Source organism: Protopterus annectens, chromosome 3.part0 (assembly GCF_019279795.1).
Source record: "Protopterus annectens isolate FY-2018-M chromosome 3.part0, PAN1.0, whole genome shotgun sequence".
Taxonomy (NCBI): domain Eukaryota; kingdom Metazoa; phylum Chordata; order Ceratodontiformes; family Protopteridae; genus Protopterus; species Protopterus annectens.
In genome coordinates, this window is record NC_056731.1 from 1363782519 (window position 1) to 1363804571 (window position 22053).

General features: G+C 41.3%; 1 protein-coding gene across 1 annotated transcript in view; it reads left to right on the forward strand.

The window, feature by feature from the left end:
* Positions 1-22053, forward strand: part of PDE7A (phosphodiesterase 7A) — a 1297734-nt gene that overhangs the window by 902893 nt on the left and 372788 nt on the right. The window contains exon 9 of the mRNA XM_044065847.1: positions 5378-5474. Within this exon, the coding sequence (XP_043921782.1) occupies positions 5378-5474 (97 nt within the window). The remainder of the gene's footprint in view (positions 1-5377; positions 5475-22053) is intronic.

Below are 22053 nucleotides of genomic sequence, written 5' to 3' on the forward strand. Positions count from 1 at the left end.
TAGAATGTGGTTCATCCAAACCTATCCAGCCTGAAACTGACAGCTTGGTTTATCCACTTCCAATGATTGCCAGACAGCATGACCTATCTTCCCCTGTGCGTGACATTCTGATTGCCTCTCATAGATCATCCACCAGACTACTCTACCGCAGCAAATGGAAGAGGTTTTCTCTCTGGCTACAAGATAAACTAATGGATCCTTTTACAGCCCCTGTTTCCATTGTGCTAGAATATCTTTCAGACCTTTTTAAATCGGGGGTAGCAGCCTGCAAAATTCGTGTTCATTTGGTTGCAATTTCTAATTTTCATAATGGTTTCCAGGGCTCTTCCTTAATGTCACACAGACTTGTAAGACCTTTCTGAAGGGTGTAACCCAACTAAAGCCTCCATTCAGAGAACGTATCCGCAACCTTTGCCCTCAGGTTGATGATCTACTTGGCACAAGTTACAAGATTCTAGAGGGAATTATTTAGGGAGATTTCCAGTGCCCTCTCAGGGTCCATATCTGTAGAGGACAAGAAGAGGGTTTCTTTGCAACTGGCCACCCTTCAGTCCCTGTTGAACGCCTCCATGAGGTTGATTTTCCATTCATCAGAGGGAGATTCAAGAGCTGCTAGTTCAGGAATTGCTGTAAGAAGGCATGCCTGGATGTGCCTGTGTGATTTTGCAGAGCCCTTCGAGACCTCATCAATGCTACGTTTGATGCATCCACCTTATTTGGACCTAAGGTGAAGGAAACTCTCTTCAGGAGTGAACGGAATGGGAAGACATCTGCAATAGGCATACCTTTTTCTACTCCTCAGAGGACATTTCCTAGAGCCAGAGAGGAGGTAGGAAGATGTGGTTTTGCAAGATGCAAGGGTCTTTCCAGCAGTTCTAGGCTGACAGACCTCCCCACTTACAGCAGAGGGGACAAGTCTAATGGTAGATGTTGCCCTAGTCGTAGAGGTGGCCTGTAACACCAGGACTTTTGAGGTCCATTCTCTGAGAAGCCCTTTCAGCACTCCAGAGAATTTGCCTAACTGCTGCACTCTGGAGGCAGTCAGGATGCTTTCCCGGACAGACACTTTCAGCAATCCTGAGGGATTGTCCGATTGTTCATCTCTGGAGGCAGTCGGGGGGGCACCTATCTCTGCACCCAACAGCCTGTGAGTCCATTACAAATGATCATTGGGTTCTGCAGATCATATCCAAAGGTTACTCTGTCCCCTTTCTTCATCCCCCCCATTCCACCCAGACACCTCCCAGACGTTCTACTCGGTCAATGGGAGGAAGGCAGCTGTAGGAATTGCCAGGCTGCTCGCAAAACAAGTCATCCAGCACGTTCCCCCCAGACCAGTCCAGATCAGGCATTTATTCCAGTTTCTTTTTGGTGCCAAAGAAAACGGGGGACTTAAGACTCATTCTGGATCTTTCGACCCTGAACCTGTTCATTACCAAGACAAAGTTGCAGATGGTCACCCTTTAGTCCATTCCACCCTTCCTGCAGATGAACGACGATGTGTTCTGTGGACCTCCAGGATGCGTATTACCATATCAAGATGGACAGGCGCTGCTGGAGGTTTCACTACTTCCAGCTGGCAGCCAATCATTTTCAGTTCAGAGTACTCCCCTTTTGGACGTCACCACCATTCACCCCCCCCCCCTCCGGGTGTTTACCAAAGTAATGGCAGTAGTGGCAGCTGACCTGCGTCTGCAAGGATTTCAGGTCTTTCTCTACCTGGATGATTGGCTCTTCCAAGCATTGGCTAATGCAGACCAGGGATTATCTTATTCATATAGCCCCATCCCTGGGTATTACCATAAATCTCACCAAGTCTCAACTGACACTAGTTCAGATGTTGGATTTCATAGGTGCTGAACTAGACACTACAAAAGGCAAGGTGTTTCTGTCTCCAGACAGACTGTCTTCACTCTGCCCCCATGTACAGGACATTCTTCAACCCACTTACCCATGGGGGGCTTAGTTCTTCGGGCATTGGGGTCCACAGTGACTACAATCACTGTTGTTCCAACTGTGCGCCTTCATATGAGGGTCCTGCAGTGGGCCTTACCAGTTCAGTGGTCCTTTCTAGACCTTCCATTGTCTCATCCTGTTTGACTGTCTTGTGTTTGCAGGGACTCCCTTTTTTGGTGGCTTCAATCCCCGGACCTCCTTCTGGGTCAGCCATTCATTCTTCCCTTGAAGGACGCCTCCCTGCTCAGGTGGGGGGGGGGCATTGCATGGGAAGGACAGTCCAAGGCACGTGGTCTCCCCTAGAGACCAGTCTGCATTTCAGTGACCTGGAGATGACGGTGGTACTTTTGGTATTGCAAGCTTTCCATGCCTCTCTTCCTCCTGGGACTGTTGCCATACAGGCAGACAATATGTCAGTTGTCTGCTACATCAAAAAACAGGGGAAACGGGTCTTAACACCTTTGGTGTGAGGCCATGAGATTGTGGGAGTGGGTTATCTCTACTTTTGTTTTCTGGTGGCAATGCACATTCTGTAAAAATCCAACATCCTGGTGGACAGGCTCAACTGGTCTATTCTGATGCCTTGCGAGTGGTCTCTGAATCCGTCAGTAGCAGACAAGATCTTTCTAAAGTTTGATCAGTCTTGCTGCAATCTCTTCACCTCTCCTTCCAGCGTGAAGTGTAGTGAGTATTTTGCTTTGATTCCCCATCCGGGGGAGTTCCCCAGAGATACTCTAGTCATGCTTGACCACCAGTATCCTCTGCTTCCTCTTATTCCCATGTTCATTCAGAAAGCTCGGTGGCTGGAGAGTTCACTTATCCTCATTGCCCATTTCTGGCTTCATCAAGTTTGGTTCCCCACTCTGGTCTCATATAGTGTGTCCTCCCTGGACTCTGGATCCAGTCCCGGATCTGATTATGCACCTGTCAGGGGTTCCTCACCCAGATCTAGTCAACCTAAAGCTCATGGCTTAGCTGCTCCAATTTCCATGACAGTCAGGAGTCCCGGGCTTTTTTCTCCTGTTAGAAAGATCCTGATGTGGCTCATAAAACTTGTACAAGGAAGATCTACTGTAGCAAATGGAAGTGTTTTTCGATATGGGCTTCTCAGCATGACCTGGATCCATTTACAGTTCCAGTCACTGCCATTTTGGATTTTTTGGTAGATATTTTTAATTGTGGAGCTAGTTTCTGTACTGTTAAGGTCCAGTTAGTGGCGATTTCCAATTTCCATGTGGGCGAAAATTTGGCCTCCTTAGCTTCAACTAAAGTTTGTAAGGCCTTTCTGAAAGGTACCTTTCTTCTTAGACATCTGGTTAAGGACCCCACCGCCCCCTTGGGATCTTACCTTCGTTCTGCAGGCTGTGGTTTCTCCCCCGTTTGAACCAGCTACCTTGGTCGATTTGCAGTTTTTGTTGTGGAAGACTGCCTTTTTGGTGGCAATTACCTTGGCCAAGAGGATTTCTGAGCTTCAAGCATTATCTATTAAGCTTTCTTGCCTAGTTTTCCATAAAGACAGAGTGTCCCTGCGGACCAATCCTTTCTTGTTGAAGTTAGCTTCAGAATCCAATATTATCCAGGTCATTAATTTGCCAGTCTTCTTTCCAAATTTCCAAAATAAAGGGAAATACAAATCACACCTACTTGATGTGCACAGGCAGTTGTGTTTCTCCCTGCATAGAACCAAAAGCTTGCGTAAATCGGATCAGCTTTTTGTTTCTATTTCTAAACCTTTTTTGGGATGCGACCTGGGCCTCATCACATACTTTCATTTCTCATTATAAATTGGATCTTCTTTATAGCAGGACATATTTTGGCTCAGATGTGCTCCGGAATATCCTTCCATGAGGATCTCCCAGGTTTTTGTTGGTAGCTAGGGACTTTGTCCTCAGGCTGAAGACCAAATAAAAACAACCACTTCAGATAAACAGGTTATATACTTATCATAACATTCCATCTGAGTAGATTTTCATTTGTCATCAACCTTCCCTCCCTCCATACCCTTGCCTGGTTTTTGGGCTGTGTAGTGGATAGACTGAAGAAAGATCCTCTTCTCCTAGCTAGCTTTTAGCATGTGGGCCTTTATACAGTTATGCCAGGTTTTATAAGCCTTTGGCCTTTTAGGTTAGTGCTGCTCTGCAACAAACTCGATCTGCAGGGAGGAGGGAGAGCGGGGAATTATGGGTAGGGGAGGAGCTTGGACTTTGGATCCGATGCTGGCATATACAGCTGAGTCAGATCGGTGCCAGATCCGATTCCCTCAGGTTGAAGACAAATGAAAAGTAACAACTCAGATGGAACATTATGTACATAACTTATTTTTTTTGTATCTGAAAGTTTTATAATCAAGTGTCAGGCTTCATTTTGTTTGGAAACTAGGACACAGTCTCTCTAGAAACTGTTATTCCTGTAATTCCATCTAAATTATGCATAGAAGTTCCATTGGTAACAATTTTCTCCTGTTAAGAAAGGGAATGTCAATTTGATCCTTACTTCTGATCATCATTTGAAAACAGAGTCACTGGATTATACATGGGGAGCCTGCTTCCTACCTTAAGAAGCTTTTATTAGTGCAAGTGTTCTGGTTTCCATGAGATAAATCACTTCACAGCAACTTGAAAGAGATGAGACCCTTAGCAGGAACCCTGGGGCCACACCACATCAACATAAGCAGTACTACAGAGATGTGGAATGCCTGTGAAATAGGAGGTGGGGACACAATTTCTTAACTCTGCAAGGATGTAATATTAATTTAACAACGTACAATATAATACAACCTTGGCCTTATTGTATTTTAGCTTTCAGAATAGTATATGTTAGCACACAGATGGCAACTAAGCAGCTTAGTTTTTCAGTAAGTAGTGGAAAATGATGAAATATGACAAGTACTCCAGCAGTTCACTCAAAAACCTCTTATTCAAAGCAGGATTCCCACTTGTACACCCTGGATCTGTAATATTGGTCAGTGGGTCTGTACTTCCCGTTGGAGCCACACACAAGCTTGTGTGTGCATGATGTTAATAAAAGAAGTAGGACAATAGTTTAAATATGGCAAGCAGCATCTCAGGTCTGTGAGACAGGATTGATTCTGCCAGGAGTTCTTTTAAGTGAATGTAAAGCACCAGATGTAATTTAGTGCCTGAACAAGAAGTGTTAAAGTGGAGGCACTTCTGGGTGTTAGGTAGAGCAGTTTTTAGCACAGAGGATATTGCTATATTATATGGCAATAACTTTTTATGACTACCTTGACTTTATAGCCAGTGTTTAACTTGTTTTATCTTGTAATAATTCTTTCTCTTACCTTAGAAACAGTATGAACAAAATTTGTTGCTAAAAGAATAGAAATAGGACATCTGTTTTTGTATTTGAAAGAGTGATAATTCAAGTCTCTGGCTTCATTTTGTTTTCTTGTAATTCCCAGATGGCTTTAAAGTGTGCTGATGTTTGCAATCCATGCCGAACCTGGGAACTGAGCAAGCAGTGGAGTGAAAAAATTACAGAGGAGTTCTTCCATCAAGGTAGTTTTATTTCAGATATTCAAGTTCAGAAAATTAAGTGAAACATCATTGTAGATATAATATAAACCATTCAGTCTTCATTGAAGGATTCTTAGATAAAGGTGCCAGGAATACTTAGGCTTTTGAGTGATAAAATTCACTTTTGCATGGTGTTAATAAACTGGTCAAAATATGCACTTTACAATGTCACGTGTCTAATTTCTGTTTATTTAACATTTGTTTACGGGGAAAGTCAAACTTGGAACAAAGCCAATTTTCAGCGGAAGCCTGGGGAAAACCATTCCAGATGTATGTCTTTGTAAAGTGGGAGGAAACCCACACAAATGCAGGGAGGAATTGCAGACTCTGCACAGAAGTCACCCCAGCCGAGAATCAAACTGGAGAACCTCTTGCTGTGAGATGACAATGGTACCACTGCGCTGTCCTGTTATGAGCATGTGTTTATAAACAGTGACATTCAGCTGCCCAAGCTGAACTTTCATATTCACTTTTGAAATACCTCAGCATTAAAGTGTTTTCTGTAGTCTTAACCCTTTAATTTTATACTAGAGTAGATTTGCATAACAAATAAAGCAAATTACACTAACATATCATGCAAACAGTATCTCCCTTTAAATAAAAAACTACTTTCTTTGTGAGAGTATTTATCAACGACATGTCTAAAGTTAGCAAAAAACAGCGGTTAAACACTACCTTTTTATGGATTTTAGAAACATCAGAAAATGTGGTAGTATTTTTTAGACTCCATACTAAAAAGCAGTGCTTTAGTTGGTACAGGTTTTCTGTACTTAATAGGTTAGCCTGATATAACTGTTTGTTGTCATAGTGGAGCAGTTGCTTCTAAAGGTAATTTCTGCAAAGAAGTCTTAGTGTCTTGTTACACATTCTGAAAATCTTTATCTAATGTGGTGTCTTTTCTGGTTCTGTGCAGTTCATCTTAAGAGAGAATCAAGGAGGTGCTCGAGATGGTGACTGGAAACATATAATGCATTTTGTTTTTTTTTGCCATAAGCTTCCTAAACAATTAGCTAGTCCTATAAACAGTAACAGTTTTTATATACCTTTTCCAGAAAGCACCAACATTTGGATTCCTCAACCTGACAAATAAGTACCTGGGTATCTACATATAGAGCATAAAAATACCAGTTTTAGAAATAAAACAATTTAAAATGCAACTGAGATTTCTCAAAAAACACACACACAAAGACAGACCAAGTCCTAACTGAAGTTCCTTGTAGCTGAATATGAAAATAATGATTAAAAATAAAATAAAATAATTGTGTTAAACAAAAATGCAAAAGAGACCAAATTAAATTTATGACCTTTACAATGTAATTCAGATGCAACTTCTATACCAAATTTATGTTGAATAGATGTGTAAAGACCATTTTGCATCTATTTTTAAATGTCAGTTTCCACTGAATACTGCACATTGAAAAGTATGATCTGATATTGTTAATCCTCGTTCGTTCCTTACGTATGGATATCGGTTCCAAGCACGGAACCGAGCCAGCCATTTTCCAAGCTCGCGTCAGCTTCAAACTCTCGAGCTAAACTCTTACCCACAATCCCCCTCTCCCTGTTACCTCAGATTTCGTTTGCTGCGTTGCCATCCGGTCGTGTCAAGCTACTTCTCTTGAGCTAAGTAGAGTCAATTGTTTAATTGCTTTACAAATTACTTTTCTGTCAGAATAGTTGATATTTTATTGTCTCTTGCCCTATCGAATCTAGCGTTTATAATTTCCTCAGGTTTTTTTCTGTCCTTTACTTCCCCTTTTTACTGCAAGGTAATTTCTCCTTACCATCGTTGGTAATCCCTTTCCTTTTCTTTTTTATACCTTCGGGTACTCTCTTGTACCATTGTTGGTACTTTTCTATTTGTTAATATGGAAGATAAAAAGGGTAGTCCGGGGTTTAAGCGGTGTTCTGATTGTGGACACAAACTGCCTACTTCTGATGCACACTCTTTATGTGTTTATTGTTTGGGAGCTTCCCATTTATCTGTTTAACCACCTTGTACTATATGTGAAAACTTTTCTAATGGAACTTTGTTAGAAATGAAAAATAAGCTAATACTGAAGGGACTTCTAAAATCTCCCTTTTCAGAGGCTATTTCTGGGTCAGAGGTCTCAACCCCTCTTAAAGCCCATAAGAAAATGGATGTTTCTACTAAGGCTAAATCCTTGCCTTCATCCCCGGCTGGGGACTCTCACCAACCAAAATCTAAAAAGGCTAAAATTTTGGCTCCGGAGCTCTGTCAGCCCCAGTGCTTTCAGTGCCCAGACCTTCGGCACCGAGGCCTTCGGCTCTATTAGTGATTTCGGCTCCATCCTCTCCTGCAGCCTTCTTCATATCGGCACCAAGGGGCTCCATGGTTCAGACCTTTACCACTGTATCGGCACCAACCATTCAGTCGGCGCAGACCTTGACTGCGTCGGCTCTGAGATCTTCCTCGGAACCGAGGCCTTTATTACTGACTCCAGTTTTTGTCGGTTCCAGTTTCAGCACCGATCCCTGTTTCTGTGCAGACAATGACATTGGCACCGATTACTTTTTTGGTGCGGACTGCAGTAGTTCAATCTTTCTAGGCACCATTGTCCTCTGTGCGATCAGATGACATGGGCACCGAGTCTGCCTCTTTTGTGGACAGGCCTGTTTCTCCCTCAGTCTCTGTGAGGTCCACTAGAAGTCTTTCTGAACATGATGTGTTGCGTCTTGTGGACCAGGCATTCTTAGCCAGAGATATTCCACCCCTCAGGCACTATCCTTCCTTGGGAGGTGATCACCCATCTCCAAAGACACCACCTTATTCTCCTCCTTCATTGCCTTTGAAATCCATGGATATAGTACAGTCTTCCCCTTCTACGGTTACCTTTATGGATCTCACTAAGGAACTGCAGTTGCCTTCGTGGCAGGAAAGTTTTGCTACGACCCAGGATGTCGGCTGTGATACGCATCGCTTGCTGCTCCACAGCCATCCAGGGACTCCGAGTCGGCAGGCTGAGCCACTTAGGGGAGGAGTGCCCCCTGTCCTTGACATACATTCCTCTCCGGGTGGACCAGCCTTCCAACTGATGGAGAAGGCTTTCGCTGCTGCTGGCGATACCGGACTGTCTATACCTCCGCCCTCCTCTGGTACACTGGTTTCACAAGTCGCACCTAGCGGACACCGGGTGCAAGGGCCTCAGGACATATTCCCTCAGGAATCCCCTTTTCCATTGTCTTCCCCAGCTTCTCTCACTGAGGAGGTCCACCGGAAAAGTTCATGTAAGAGGAAGCACATGGACTCCACAGAGGAGTCTCTCACCGAAGACATAGATTTCGATGAGGGGGAAGGATTGCCTCGGTCACCCCCTGAGGTATCCCTTGGCAATATCCTTGAAATCCTGAAACAGAGAGGTGACTGGCAGCCCTCTAATCCGACCCCTGAGTAATGTGTGTTCCTGCAGGCTTTTCGCGCCCGGCCCCCTACCTCCTGGGTTACTCCACCTGCCGATGAACTTGTCAAGTTCATCATGCAGCGTGCTTGGAAGGCCCCTGATACTGTTGAAGCTATTCCCTGGAGGCCAGGTAGGATCTTGTCCCCTCCTGCTTCGGATCCCAATTGGTCCAAAGGTCTTCCTGTAGATGCTTTGGTGGTGGCGGCCGCAAATAAAAAGAATCTGGCAGAAGAAGAAAGCCAGACTGTCCATTCGCCTAACAGAGAGTCCCGGGCCCTGGACAGAATAGGGTAGCGCACTTTTGCTTCAGCGACCTTTCCTATCAGGTCCCTGAATTATATGGCACATTTTATTAGGCTTCAAAGGGATCTGGTTCCTGACCTCTCTGAAACCTTGGCTGGTGCAGTGTCTGATGAGGTCCGTGACAAAGTGGCCTTTCAGCTGGCCACCATTGAGTGTATATCTAACTCCTCTATGCGATTGATATCTCAATCATCAGAAGGAGCAGCTAGAGTGGTGGGTTCAACTGCGGTCTTGAGACGACACACGCCTGGATGCGCTTGTGCAACTTCGCAGAACCCATTAAGTCTTCCTTTCTTAATGCCCCCATTGAGCCCTCCTCGTTGTTTGGGCCAAAGCACACTGGCCAGATGTGAACAAGACGGTAAGACCCTTTCTGCCATAGGTGTCCGTTATTCTTCCCCTGAATGTGCTTTCTCCCGAAACCAAAAGAGTGGGAAGATATGGTTCAAGAAATCTCAGGGTCCTTTCTGTGACACACAGGCCGAGTTCTCCCCCAGAGGCAGAGGGGGAAACTCACAGGGAAGACTCTCCTTTCGGGGCAGAGGGAGACCGCGTAACCTGGGTTCCAGGGATTCTTTCCCTGGTCAGTCGTACCAGCGCTCCTGAAGAGCGGCCCAACTCCTTTCCTCTAGAGGTGCTTGGGAGACGTTTCTCCCTGTAGCCTTCTGCCTGGCTAACCATCACCACCGATTCTTGCCTACAAAGGATCATAACCGGAGGTTATCATATCCCCTTCGATCTTTGTCGCTTTACTTCAAAAAAATCTTCCCGATGTTCCACCCAGTCAAAGGGAAGAAGCAGCACTAGAGATAGAAAAGCTGCTAAGAAAAAGAGTCATCCAAATAGTCCCCCCAGACCAGATAGGATCCAGATTCTACTCAAGACTATTTTTGATGCCAAAGAAAACCAGGGACTGGAGACCAATTTTGGATCTCAGTGTATTGAACAAGTTTGTGAGAGTACAGAAATTCCAGATGGTCACTATACAGTCTATCCTCCCACTTTTGGAAAAAGATGATTGGATGTGCTCTATAGCTCTTCAAGATGCGTACTACCACATAAAGGTGGACAGGCCATCAAGTAGATTTGTGCGCTTCCATGCGGGAGCCAGTCACTGCCAGTTCAGAGTACTGCCCTTCGGACTCTCTACAGCCCCCAGAGTGTTCACAAAGTATATGGCAGTTGTCACAGCTCACTTGCGACTTCAAGGATTCCAAGTGTTTCTGTACCTAGACGACTGGCTCATTTCCTCCCCTACCAGACATCTACTGGAAAAAGCCCTGGCATACTCTCTCCTCACTGCACAAAGGCTGAGCATAACCATAAACTGGCAGAAATCCAATCTCACCCCTTCTCAGTCGACCGAATTCATAGGGGTTATCGTGGACACAAAAAAACTGCACAGCTGCTATTCCAGAGCACAGAATTTTAAGGATAAAGCAACAACTAATTCCAATCCTTTCAAAGGAAAAATTCACGGCTCACTCGGTTCTGCAGCTGTTGGGTTCCATAGCAGCCTCCATCACCATTGTTCACCTGGCCAGGTTTCACATGAGGCTTCTACAATGGCTGCTGCTCACCCAGTGGTATACTTTTCAGTATCCTCTTTCAGCCATGATTCGAGTAACCCACAGGTGCAAACAGGATTTAAATTGGTGGATGACACACAATCTCTCACAATGGTCTCGCCCCTTCTCCCCCCAGCAACCCAAGGCCACAGTGACCACGGACGCCTCCCTGATGGGGTGTGGGGGGCTATGTCAGGGACAGAGAGTCCAAGGCACTTGGTCCCAACCGGAGGCCCATCTGCATATAAATGTTCTAGAGCTGAGGGTGGTGCTTCTGGCATTGCAAGCATTCCATCCCCTGCTGCCGTCTGGGACAATTGTGATTTAATCAGATAACATGGCGGTGGTCTGGTACATCAACAAGCAAGGTGGAACCAAATCTTACCCCCTTTGCCGAGAGGCCATGAGGATATGGCAATGAGCGATGGCTACCAACAGTTTTCTTCTAGCAACTCACATTCCCGGGAGTTCCAACGTGATAGCAGACAGGCTCAGCAGGTGCATTCTGAAACCTCATTAGTGGTCCCTGAATCCCTTGTTAGCGGCGAAGATCTTCCACCGCTGGGGCCGTCCTTGCTGCAATCTCTTTGCATCCCCAGCCAACTACAAATGCAGCAACTACTTTGCCCTGATTCCCTCTCCAGGACAGTCACCCAGGGATGCTTTAGTCCACGATTGGCCCTTGGGTCTTCTCTATGCTTTTCTGCCCTTTCCTCTCATTCCCCAGTTTCTGAAGAAAGCCCGGCGGTTGAAGAGCAAGGTAATCCTCATAGCACCATATTGGCCATGACAGATTTGGTTCCCATTCCTTTGGCCTCACCTACTAGATCGACCATGGATCCTCCATCCAATCCCGGAGTTGATCTCACACCCACAGAACCTGATTCATCCCATCCTGAACAGCCTGAAGCTAATGGCTTGGCTACTACAATTCCCTTGATTGCCAGGCAGCATGATCTTTCTTTACCAGTACGTGATATTCTCATTGCTTCCCATAAGTTCTCCACTAGAATTACTTATCTGAGCAAGTGGAAAAGATTTACCTGTTGACTGAAAGATAAACAAGTAGACCCCTTTTCAGCACCAGTGTCGATAATACTAGTCTATCTGGCCGACCTGTTTCAGTCGGGTCTGTCGGTCTCTACCATTAGAGTTCATTTGACTGCAATTTCTAATTTTCATGAGGGTGTCCAAGATTCCTCTCTTATGCCCCATAAATTGTGCAAGACCTTCATAAAAGGTGTGAATCATCTGAAGCCACCTTTTAGAGAACCTATTCAGCCATGGGATTTATCATTAGTTCTACAAGCTCTGACAATGGCACCTTTTGAACCAGCCTCTTCTTGCGACCTCAAGTATTTGTCATGGAAAACCTTGTTTTTGGTCGCTATTACTTCTGCCAGACGTATTTCTGAACTTCAAGCTTTATGTATCAAGAGTTCATACTTGATTTTTCATAGAGACAGTGTCTCTGAGAACTAATCCGTCATTTGTGTCTAAAGTGATCTCTGAAATGTCCATTAATCAAGCCGTTAAATTGCCAGTTTTCTTTCCCAACCATTCAAAAAGAGGAGAGTATTGCCTACATACCCTTGATATACATAGGCAAATCCATTTTTACCTAAACAGGACTAAACCCTTTCGTAAATCTGACCAGTTATGTTTGGCCTTTTCTGGACCTAGATTAGGATCAGCTGTTGCTAAGGTCACATTAGCTAGATGGTTGAAGGACTGTGTGACTTTATTTACACACAACGTACTATCTCATTGACTACTACCATGAAAGCTCATTCAGCAAGGTCAGTGGCAACTTCTGCTGCCTTCCATGCCAGAGCTTCTTTACATGACATCTGTGCAGCTGCAACTTGGGCTGTGCCTCATACCTTCATCAATCATTACAAATTGGATTTTGCCTCCAGGGGAAGAGCATCTTTCGGTTCTATGCTGCTCAGGAATGTCCTTCCATGAGAGCCTCCCAGGAATAGAGGTAGCTGGGGACTCTGTGCCATATGTAAGGAATGAACGAGGATTAACAATATCTGCTAAAGAAGTTATGTCTTACCATAATGTTCCATCTGTATTGTTGATCCTCGTTCAGTCATTACGACCCTCCCTCCTTCCCCCTCCTGTGGTTTCTAGTGGATCTCACCATCCAGTTCTCTTAGGTTATTTGACCAGAGGTAGCCTCTACCTTCTTTGACTTGCAAACTCATTCTGAGGTAACAGGGAGAAGGAGATTGTGGGTAAGAGTTTAGCTCAAGAGTTTGAAGCTGACCCGAGCTTGGAAAATAGCCGGCACGGTTCCGAGCTCGGAACCGATACCCATACGTAATGACTGAACGAAGATAATCAATACAGATGGAACGTTATGGTAAGACACAACTTCTTTTTGTCACTGCATTGGTCTTATTACTTGTATGATAGATTAAAATTGGCTTGATGTACTTTTCCTGACTCTGCTGTAAAGTCAAACAGTCGAGGCACCAGACAGAATTTTCTGCAGTACTAAAGGTAAAGTGAAGGTTTCCCCTGCTTGTTTATTATTTTTGTGCTGTTATTTATAGTTCATTTTTATCCTTATAAATTAAGTCTGTTAGATATTCTCCAAAGTAATTACTGATGCAGAATTTCTTCCTGCAGACTGCCGCATGGTGGTGACTTTGTGCATGACTGTAGTAGTTTATGTGATGTTGTACTTAGCAACCTATTGCCACTCGGATATCTGTCTGTAGCATGGATGACTATGCAATTTGACTCTTATCCAAGAAATTCATACTGTATAAAGTAAACGTAAATTCAAAAGTTTAGTTGTATAACTTGTAGCTGCTTAAAGTCATTGTAGTACATGGACTTTGTGTTTTCTTGCACTTTCTGCATAAAATTTGTGTTGTTGCTGCCATTTTCTTATAATGCAATGCTGAGTGCCTCAGTATCTCACAGCGCAGTTTCTGAATCAGTCTTTTTGCCTTTGTGTTGAATTGCGAATATTTTATTTTTATTAAGTGGGGTGTCCATTTTGGCAGACACCATTATCAGGTTTACAAGCTCTCAATAACCTGATGTTCAGCATGCAGTTTATTCAAGCCATACAGACAGATTTGCAAACTCAGTGGAGGATACATTGTGTATATGTTTTTGACATATATGTATAAGTGATTGCACTGGTCTGACATACATTAGGTGGGATTCAAAGTAATATAAATATGCCCATACTCTTGTTTAGTTAGTACTTGTAACAGGTGTAAACAAGCCTAGTGTATCAAGCATAAATGGGATTACAAGACCACAATAAGCTTAGAAAATGGGTATTTTTCCAATAACAGCTGTCCCACTGGTCATGAATGATTCAACAGGTATACATGAATGCAGTAGAAGTGCTCACTAAAAACAGGAGTCCCCACTTGCAGCACTACACTAGAGGAAAAAAAAATACATTTTGTAGCACTGCCATTTTTCAGTCACTAACTACAAACCAATACAAGTTATTAGTAGAAACTGCCCTGTAATAATGGTACAGCATTCAAAAGCACTTTTATCTCTTTCACATTTAAATAATTAGTTAATTGTGAAAGAGAGTGAAAACGCTTATAAATGTCTCACATTTATTAAGCAGTCTGAGTAAATCTTTAAATATAAAAGCACTTACGAATGTCCTAGAGGTACTTTGAGGATGAAAGAGTAGTTTCTGCTGATCTTCATAAATAAATCACAGTTGCATTAGCTGAAGCTATGTGTCCTACCTCCTGTGATTAGCTAGTTCCACAAAGCTTTTTGCACCTTCCAGGTGCTCCTACTGCCAGGAGCTCAAGCAGAGCTCCACAAAGCAACAGTTGGGGTGTGAAAAGTTTCAGTTTTTTTGCTAATGAGAGAGCATCTTCAGTGATCCCTATGAAACTGTTGATCGGCAGGCAGCCCTACAAGGCTGGGCAGATTAAGCTCCTTGCTGAGGAAGACCTTCCACTATTTTGTGATTTTATGAAGAAAAGTTCTGTTTTTTTTTTCCTCTCACGTTGTAGGACTGTCATTGCATTTCTAAGTGAGCTGTTATATAAATGCTTGTATGAGTTTTTTGAATGATTTAGCACAAGTTAGGACAAGAAGGGTAAAAACTAACACAGCATCGTGGCTGACAAGACACCAAACCGGTTATGCTGCAAAGAGATAAAGCAAGGAAAAAATAGTATAAGAGTAAAACAACATGCCTACCAAAATTTTAGATATCTCAGGAACCGTACAAAGATCCTTGTTAATTCTGACAAGAAATCATACTACAGTAATCTCCAACAAAACGCACCAGAACAACCCAAAGCTTTTCTGGTCCTCTCTAAGTAAACTATTATACCCTGGCCTTACCACTACACCATGTCCTTTTACTTCAAACAACAAAGAATTAATTACCACTCATTTTATCCTGTCAATTCTATCATTAATCAATGAGCACCTCACTTCACCCCTCCATCTTCCATCTATACTCGAAAGCAACATACTGTCTTTTAGTTTTCAGCCCATCCCGACAACCATAAAAAAAAAAATTCTAGCCAATTCAAAATGCAACAATCACAGTTGCTGATAACCTTTGCACCAAGTTCCTGAAAATAGGTGCAGAAGCACTAGCCTTCTCTGTTTCCATTCTGATCAACCTATCAGTAACTAAAAACTATTTCCCATCTCTCTGGAAAAAAAAAACATTACTATACCTTTTACAGAGGAGGTACTTCAACAGAGTTAAACTATAGACCTATTGCTGTCCTATCACCCCTCTCAAAAATCCTCGAGAAATGGATTCACTCTCATCTTATGAAACATATAAACAAACATGGCCTCCTCTCCAATACCCAGCATGGTTTCATGTCCAACCACAGTACTACTGCTTCCCTCCTCAACTTCACCAGCATAGTAAACCAATACAGAAATGAGGGCAACCTTGTTTCTTTGCTTTTACTTAACCTTTCCAAAGCATTTGATGCAGTGTCCCACCAAAAGTTCCTTTCTGAACATGCAACTCTAGGTCTCGCTTACCCCTCCCTTTCGTAGTTTCACAGTTATTTATGTAATCTTCAGCAAGCAACTAAATGGCAACAAAACCTTTCAGCATTTCAACCAGTCTGTTGGTGTTCCCCAAGAGTCAGTACTCGGCCCCCTTCAATTTCATTTTTTCATAAGTAAACTTCATACTGGTACAACACTTGCCACTTGCATACTGTATGCAGATGATTCAATTCTTATCTGCTCTGTCCCATCCATAACAAAATAACAGGAAAGCTCTCAAAAAAAATCTTTCACTGACCTTGAAATATGGCAAGTTTCTAACTTGCTGCTTAATCCAAAAATGCAAGCGTATGCTATTAAATCCAGAACAGCAGCTTAACCAGCAACAGACATTTCATATTACCTCAAGTAATAACACATAAGTAGAAACCACAAGACAAACTGAACTATTCAGAATCATAATAGATGACAACTTCAAATTTGATCACCACATACTTCATTCCATCAAGAAAACTTGACAAAAACTCTGCTCCCTTTATAGGGCCAAGCACTACCTGACAGATAAAGCAAGGATTACCTTAGCAGCAACATATCTCCTTCCTTCTCTGTTATATGCTTCCCCAGTTCTTACAAATATCAACACTGCGTATAAAACTAAGCTACCTTATAGTTTAATTTGCAGCCAACCAACCAATCAACCTTATAAAACACGCCACTGCCTTGCATTAAAGCACCACTATGGCCAAATGATGAAAAAATATATATATATTTTTTATCTTGCCACGAATTACTGCACCTCACAAGGCTACCACTAGCAAAATAAGTACTCATTCTTAATTTTATTTATTTAATTTTTTTTGTTATCCGTCTCTACCCTCATGGGAGCAGACATTATGATTCGTTTGGAAAGCTAAATCTGTCCAATGATGCACTATGCGAGCACAGATCCTGAGAACAAGTGGCTCCACCTATTTGTTGTCAGACAATACTTCCATTCACTTAGAATGGAACACCTGAAAAAAACTCCCAAGTTTAAGAGTCTACAGATCATGTGTCATTGTCTGGTCTGCAGTGAGTTTTGCAAATGTTGTTCCTACTGATGGTACTACACATTCGCTGAAAGAAGCTTGCAAAAGTGTCAACAAATTACTGAGGGGGAAGAAAAAGACCTTTACAAAGAGCAGTTTTGCGAGTTTCAGTTCCTAGCCAAGTTACTCTTCCCATCTCCCCTGCTTCAGTGAGCTAGAGTCTCACATTTCCAGCTTGGCTAGATTCAACTAATAAGTCAGCTTTGCATGGCAATAGATATCAAACGAATCACAACCTGCTATACTACTAAAACTGTTCCCTGATATGTCTCTTAACTTCCGAATAGCATTTCCCAGGAATTATTTCTGGAAAAAAAACATCAATCCAGAGTTTAGGCTAATCTATCCATTTCTTAAAAAGTGCACAGTAAAATATTCAAGTGGAATTACATTCTAACTGCTCACATGGTTATCTTTGCATAGTTATTTTGTTATAGCATTGAATTTCTTAATTTGTTAATTAATTGGTGAAATTGTGTATATAAATGAAGTTTTATTGATGTACTGGTTGTCTGATGAAGTCAGGAAGTTGACGAAAATGCATGGTGTTTTATAGATTAAGGCGTTCATGTGCTTATGTGCCTTTTGGCTTCCAAGTGCTTTTAGTGCTTTGTGTTAACTGTGTGATTTTATCCAATAAAAGTTCCTGGACTGGTTTCCTTGGTGGCGAAGGGTCTTTTCGTGACTGCTTTACGTTTTGGTTGGAGTTTATTTGCAGTTCCTGTGTTGGTGTTACTAGTACTTTGAGGAGCGAGATGGACACCTGCCTCTGATAATCGTGGGTCTGAGGGCGTTGGACAAACGCGTAAGCTTATTGGGCAGCTTACTGAGCTTATCAACATCCTTACTCCTCTCAGCCTAACTTTACTAGACAAGAGCGTTCATTGGAACCTGCTTTCTAACCTCCGCTATGCAGGAGTGGATCGTGGAGTTAATGAAGAACAAGGGGAACTTATTGATCGGTTCGACGAGATCGGCCTTGGTTCTACTACGTTCAATCCCTCCAATACACCCAGACTTTTGCAAGCGGGTCCCGCGCAGGGACAGGGTATAGAGCATGGGGACAATGGCTGTGGAGAAGGAATGGAAGCAACAGGTACTGTGTTGAATGCTGGGGCACGTGTCTCAGCTCAGGAAACTTTAGACTGGTTATGCTCCAAGCCTAATGTTGATTTTCATGGCAATGAAAGTAACGTGCAAAATGTTTTTGGTGGGACATACAAACAGAAGTTGTTTTATTTGAGTAATTTAATGTACAAATACAGATCTTTAGCCATTGAAAACGAATATTTAAAGGAATGTATCAGTAAGGAAATTGTGCCAAAGGGCTTGCGCGTTTTCAAATTTCCTAACAATGTTACATATGACTCTAGTTATTATAAGGACTTAGTGGATATTTTCAATAAGTGTGGGTTAGAAGTTCTTAAGCTTATGATTAAGGAAAATATTAAAATTCAGGAAAGCATTGAGAAAGACATTGAGATTTTGGATCAGTACATCAAAAATGATTTAATTTTTGGGATAAATGAAGAAAAATTGAAATATTATGACATCAGAAAGAATGTTGATCAAAAATGTAATGACCTTATTCAAAGGAAGATTAAAAAATTGGATAGGGACATTCATGATTATAATTTACATATTAGTTATCCCAAACCACGGGGACCTAACAGGGCCTATGGTGGTGATTTTAATGGAAAAGGTGAAACCAATAATAATAATGTAGAGCCTGTTACAGTTGAATACGGTATTGAAAATGAACAACCTGAGGGAAGTGAAAGGGAGTATGATGAGAGCTTCCCACCTTTGCGTAGGTCTGAAAGACTGCTCAATAAACAAGGGCCGCAGAATGGAAATTTTCAGTGGAGGGGAGGAAGAAGGGGGAGGGGGAGATTTCATTAAACCCCTTACCGGACCTCCCAGAGGACTTGGATGCTTCTTCCAATCTTAATAGTGTTATAACTGACAAACAGTGTTATACATGGAATAACTTTAGTATATACAATTTTAGTAATGTTAAGGTAGAGAAAGAACATTTTGCCCTTTTCTCCAAAGGTTTAAAATTTATACCAGACAATAAGGGCGACATTGCTAGAAGCTTGTTGGATATCAAGTTATTCTTGAGAAAAGTGAACTTTAAGGTCATTCTACCTAACATCAAAAGGGATGAAGGAGAAGTGGTTAGGAAAAAAAGTATATATAACCCCCCTTTACACCCCCAGATTAAGAATTTAGAGAAAGTATTAGTGTGTGAAATTAGAAAAAACATTAATAGGGGTATAAAGCATGATAATATGACTATAAAAGAAAAATAATTATTATACGAGATCAGGAATAACCGAAATGTGAGAGTGATGAAACCTAACAAGGGAGGGGGTATTATTTTTAAGGATTATATTCTTTATGATAGTAAGATGTATACCTTATTATGGGATGAGGACAAATACAGTATTGTTTCCAAAAATGAAATCAATATAGCCTATCATAAAATTGATGCAGCTTTACATGATATGATGCAAGAGGGATTAATAAGCCACTGTAGTTACAGATTTTTAAAAGTGGACAAACCTAAGATACCCACATTTTTGGGATACGAAAATCCACAAAAATAAAGATGACCCCCCCCCCCTCGCCCTATAGTTTCTGCTGAGGGTTCTAAGACTCAGACATTAGCAAAATATGTAGATCTCAAATTAAAGCCCTTATGGACAGGAAGACAGAATATTTTGAAAGATTCTTGGGATCTATTGAATGACCTCAACCATTGCGTTTGGGAGGAAGATGTGTTATTTCTAACTATAGATATTGTTGATTTGTTTTCCTCCATTCCCTCTGAAGAAGGAAAAACTATTTTGGAAGATGTAGTTTTGGATATGAGGGAATGAGTAAGGATGACAAATTGGCTAGTTTATGGCTCATTGATCTAGTCCTGAAGAATAATTGCATACACTTCAAAGGTGAGTTCTTCCAGCAGATAAAAGGAGTTGCTATGGGGGCAGCCTGTGCCCCCACTTATGCTAACCTTGTTTTAGCATACTGGGAGGAGAAATATGTGGTAGATTCCCAATATAAAAATTGCTGGATGTTGTATAGGAGGTTCCTGGATGACATAGTAATACTTTGGACAGTGGGGAGAGACAGACTGGAAGAGTTCTTAACCTATATTAATCTTACTACTAGTTTCTTGAGATTTACACACAACATCTCTGACCGTAGTTTGATATATCTTGATATAGAGTTTTATAAAGGAGAAAAGCAGTATGAAACTAGAGTTTATCGAAAGCCTACCTATTGCAACTCCTTTTTACATTTTCAAAGTCGCACCCCAAGCACTGTAAAAAAAGTATTGTTAAGGGGCAATTTGTTTGGGGTAGCCGCATGACGAGTTTAGACCAGGATTTTTTTTACAAGGAGTGTGAGTTTTTAGAGAGAATGTTTGAAGAGAGGGGCTACCCCAATGATTTTGTACAACAAATAAGAAGAGAAGTGGAAGAAGGAAGGAGGATTAGGTTTGCTCCTATTTACAAGGGTTGCAATGGTAGTAGGATTGTGGATCCCAATGTAGGGACAGAGTTGGTAATTAGAATTACAAATGATGGTGATAATCTTTCCCAGGCTTTAGTCCTTGAATATAACGGAATAAATAGTGGAATTAGTAAGATATTTTTTAGAGAATGGGACAAGTTTTTATCCTTCACTGATATAGAAGGTATTTCTAGTGTCCCTAAAAAGTGATCTACAGAAATGGTAGGAACCAGGGTGATATCCTTGAGAGTAATTAAGTCCAAACTGACCGCAAGACGATCAGAAAGGGCACTTATAAATGTGGGCATTGTAGGCAGTGTTGCTATGTCATAAATGAAGAAAGACATCCTCTGAGGGTGATTTTGGGGACCCTTCTGACTCATCCTAGTCAGTGTCCGATGTCAAGGATTTATTTATTTATTTATTTATTTATTTTATTTTACATTTGTTAAAAGTCTGTTATACTATGAGTTTTTGTGTTCTTTTTTGAATATTTTTTTTTCATTATATGTCTTGAGCAATGAGTAGAAATATTCTAAAATGTCTCCTATTCTTGTGTAAAATACTTAAGTGAACATATACTGTATTATATCAACATAGTGTATTCTTATTTGCTTATACGTGGAGCTTTTCTCCCCGGGCCTCCGCTGAAAATGGACATGTATCCAGTCGGACTCTCCCGGTTAACAAATGTAAAATAAAATAAAATAAATAAATAAATAAATAAAATATTATATAGCAAGCAGAAACAAAATGATAAGTAGCCAGGAATATTTCAGTTGTGACACTAAAGGGATAGTGTACCTTGCTTTTGTGAAAAATGCGGGTTCTTTTATGTTGGGAAATCTGAAAGAGCTTTAAGAAAAGAATCTATGAGCACATCTATGAGATATCTATTAAGAAGGAAAGTAACGCTTTATATAAACATAGCAAAACATGCAAGGAATATAAATTTTAAATTCCTAGTAATAGAATGTATTCAACAGGATGTTCGAGGGGGCCCGTGGGAAACTAGAATTGAATATAGGGAATTGTGGTGGCAAGTGGCCCTAAATGCGGATAAATTTCCAGGGCTTAATGATAATATATCCATATTGCCACTACTCAAATTAAGAGCAGCGAAGTTGTAGGAAGAAATTGCACTTAGTGACAATAACCCTAAATGACCACAAGAGGGCTCCATAGTACTGGATGCAGGCTTGAACTAACAAACTATGAGTAATAAACTTATTTTAACATATCAACATTATAATACATTCTTAACATTTTTAAGGTTTATATTTTAAGAATACCTATTTAATATTTACACATCACTTTTATAATATTTTTATAGTTGATTTGATTTTAAGAACAATTGGTAGGATATAATATTAACTGGAAAGAGCATATGTATATATATATATAAATGTTTTCAAGTTTTTCCCAATAACTTTTTGAAACATTTATTTTTAGGAATAAGTAAGAGATTATTTAAGATTATTTAAGATTATTTATGGTCAGTCAAATATTTTATGAATAAGTGTTTTGTGGATTTTCTATGAAATTTCTGAGTTTACATAGAATGGTCACCTATTTTGAATAATGATAGAAAATATACCTTTAAATTTTTGAATTTCTTAATTTGTTAATTAATTGGTGAAATTGTGCATATAAATGAAGTTTAATT